The 3,359-nt window shown below is 49.2% G+C and overlaps 1 protein-coding gene across 1 annotated transcript in view; it reads left to right on the top strand.

The window, feature by feature from the left end:
* Positions 1-3,359, top strand: part of HHIPL1 (HHIP-like 1) — a 47,738-nt gene that overhangs the window by 27,650 nt on the left and 16,729 nt on the right. The window contains exon 2 of the mRNA XM_009998033.1: positions 10-73. Coding sequence (XP_009996335.1) covers positions 10-73 — 64 coding nt within the window. The remainder of the gene's footprint in view (positions 1-9; positions 74-3,359) is intronic.

The raw sequence follows: 3,359 nt of genomic DNA, 5'->3' as shown, positions 1-3,359 counted from the left end.
CCGCCTCAGCGCCCGCCTCGACGGGCCCCGCTACGCCGCCTGCGCCGGGCACCTGCAGGACCTGCTCTGCCAGGTGAGGCGCACGGCGCTCCGGGGGCCTCGGCCGCACAGGGAGCTGGCACAGCACAAGGAGCATCAGCCACAGAGGGGGATTCAGCCCCTGCTCAGTGCTGTGAGCACACAGGTGGCTCTGGCCCAGGCGTGGGTGCTTCAGCCCCATCGCAGTGCTTTGGGCCAGGTGTGGGTTCGTCCACCTGTGCAGGGCACCGTCAAGCCCAGGTGTAGACGCTTCAGGCCGGACGAGGGTGCATTAGGGGCATGAGGGTGCACTGCTCCACTCACAGGTACTTTGGACCTCACCTGGGGACGTGAGCTGTGACATGGGCATATCAGCCCAGGAACTGCTGCACCCAGCCATCGGCACAGGCAAAGGGGCTCTGGGCAACCCAGGGGGGTGTGAGCAGTGGCATTGGTGCCCAGGCCCATGTCTGGGTGCATCAGGGATCAGTGCAGCAGCTCAGACATGTGCTCCTAGGCACTGCCAGGAGCAGTCTGTCATCTGTTTTCCCAGTGGACTTTTCCACCTTTGGCAGGTGTTTGAAAGAGGAATAGAGATACTGTTCTGCATTAATTTATGAGCAGCAGTGCTCTGAGATGGGTGTGTGGGCAACTACAATTTGCAGACTCTCATCACCCTGTCGGGGTTAGATCGTTGGACCTGGTGAAGAAACCCAGGAGGGGATCTGCTTGCTCTAAATGTGTCTGTTGTTACTCCCAACTCAGAGAATCAGGTGGGTTACTGGGTTACAGCATCCTGAGATCCTTTTAGCACATGTCAGGTGTTAACAGTCCTGAGGATGAGTGCAGAATAATGCCTGAGGATGTGGCCTGGAAACCTCTGTGGTGGCCATCCTGCACTGAGGAATTTTCCACTCAGGGCTGATGCTCCGTGTGCAGATATGGTAACAGGATGATCAGAGTCGCACAGAGCAAAACATCTGACCCTATCATCAGTGGTGGCCTCATTTGTATGAAAATGCCCCTGAGACAGAGCAGTGGCAGCTCTGTGCTGTGCAATTGTAAATCTTGAATTAATTCAGACAGTGCAATCTCGTCTGCTGTGCTCAGAAGGGATCAAAGTTGCTTTGCAGAATTCTGCTCTTAGCATTTTGCAGGGTACCTCTTGTATTCCTGAAACCATACAGAGAAAGACAACCCTTTTCCACAACAGCCTCTAGAGATTTTACTTTATTTCATCTCACATTGTACTGGAAGCAAAGAAAAACCTTTAAATATATTCCTGAAACAAGCCGTGTCCCAAAGTCCATTTCCAGGTGGGAAGCCTGCTTGCAGTGCCTGCTAAGCATTCCTTCTGCCCCTGGAAGTGATAAGTGAGTCTCAGGAGTACATCAGAAACCCAACTGCTGAAAATTTGTTCAGAAGCAGTGAAATATTTCAGTGTGGGAAAAATGATTCACTGAAATGTTCTGATGAGCTCAGTTCATCAGTAGCCCAGACGTGGCTACAGACTACCACCTCTGGCTGCACAAGCATGAAATGGAAGTTCAGGCATTGCAGACACTCCACTCTGCTTCCATTCATATACAATTTATATCCTGTAACTGAATCAATACGTGGGTTTCTATGACTTACTCAGCACACTTCTTTCTGCTCATTATTTGTGGTTTCTCTCAAATGCGATCAAGGTACTTTGACAAGCGTCTCAGCTTGTACTTGTGGCGAGGATTCCTACCTTCTCTTAAATTGTGATTTGCTACATAATGCTGTTTCTGTTCCTTGTGGAAGGGAAGATGGGAGACCAGCATCATCCTTCTCCTCCATGCTGCCCATGATCGCCCAGCCCCAAACCAGGGTCTCCCCCCACCCAGAAGCAGGCTGAGAAGGTGCCTTTGGCCATGGGGGAGAGGAGGGCTGCCGTGGGACACCCCTCTGCCTGCTCCACAGCCTCAACACTTGGGGGCATCAGGTCTCAGGGACCTGTGTGTATTATTGTGTGGGTTATAGTGCAGTGGGTTACAGGACACCAAACTGGGGGAGAGCAGATGCCTCTTTCTGCTTCTCAGGGAACAGCTTGCTTAAAGGCTTGATGTTCCAGATGGAGGTGGACAGGGAATTCTGGGGAATTACATCAAAGTTAGAGGCTTTCCTGAGAGTTCACATTGCTTCCTTCAGGCTGACAGCAGCAGTAAATAAGCCATTGTTTGATGTGGGTGTTCGTCCAAATTCAGACTGTTGCAGTTCCTCAGATAAATAGCTGCCTCTGAATTCCTGGAACAGATAGGATTGGGTTAGGCTGACTTGTCTTCATGTCATGTGTTTTGTTTTCTGATGAGTTATTTTTCAAAGTGCAAGCTTGTTCCACCCCTACTTAAGTTACTGATCATCAGCCCATTAGTTTCCATGGTCTTTGGACCACAACGTAGTTTAAAATGTATGAACAGACCGTGCCATTTGGCAATGAGAACTTAGATCTATTAGTGATGCTGGGCTGTGACCAAGTGCAGAGTTTCTCGGTACTTTGAGTAAGTGAATGTGCCAAGAGGATGCAAAGGGTGAGGGCCTACAACATTTGATTCAGAAGCCTTGGCTACTGTCTGGCTAGTGATTGTTTATCACCACCAGCATAATGCCACTGTAAATAGCCACATGCCACCAGGAGCCTGGGGGAAGAAGTCATCCACAACTGCTATCCAAACACACCCGAGGCAGGGGTGAACAGCCCACAGCAGAAAAGGGACAGGGAAACCATACCTCTGGGCTATTTTTAATTCCAATGCTGAATCCAAGACATTACTTTGTAATGCCTAAGTTCGCTGCTTACTTTGAAGGAGGCTTTCAGAGAACCCTGCTAGGCAGGCGATGGTCTTCCCCTCTCTGAATGTGAAACAGCGGCAGGCAGTGGCAGACTGAGCTCCCGCCCAGCTCTGCCTTCTCATTTTCAGTCGTAGCAACTGCATGGGCAAGTGCTTCGGCTCTTTCTGTGCCTGACACACCCCGTGTAACCCAGCCGAGTGCTGTTACCCAATCTGCCTGTGTATTTTCAGCGTTTTGTCTCCTTTTTAATTGCTGCTCATTTGAAAACATAATAACCTTCATTTGCAATGAATGGCTTGACATTCCAGGAGGAAAGCTTATTGTATGCTAATGATCTGTTATATGGCCTCTCAGTTTATTATGCTATGCAATGGAAAATAAAATAAAACTTAAATACTGCGTATACTTATCAGCTAATTTAAATACTTCAGGATCTCAGATGTTACATCTTTTCAGCTATTTCATAGTGCTGTAGTCTGCATTAAGAAATAGCTCCCTAGAGATTTAGAAACAGCCCCCTATAT

Source organism: Chaetura pelagica, unplaced genomic scaffold (genome assembly GCF_000747805.2).
Source record: "Chaetura pelagica isolate M959 unplaced genomic scaffold, ChaPel_1.0 scaffold354, whole genome shotgun sequence".
Taxonomy (NCBI): Eukaryota; Metazoa; Chordata; class Aves; order Apodiformes; family Apodidae; genus Chaetura; species Chaetura pelagica.
This window is presented reverse-complemented; position numbering and strand designations above follow the sequence as displayed.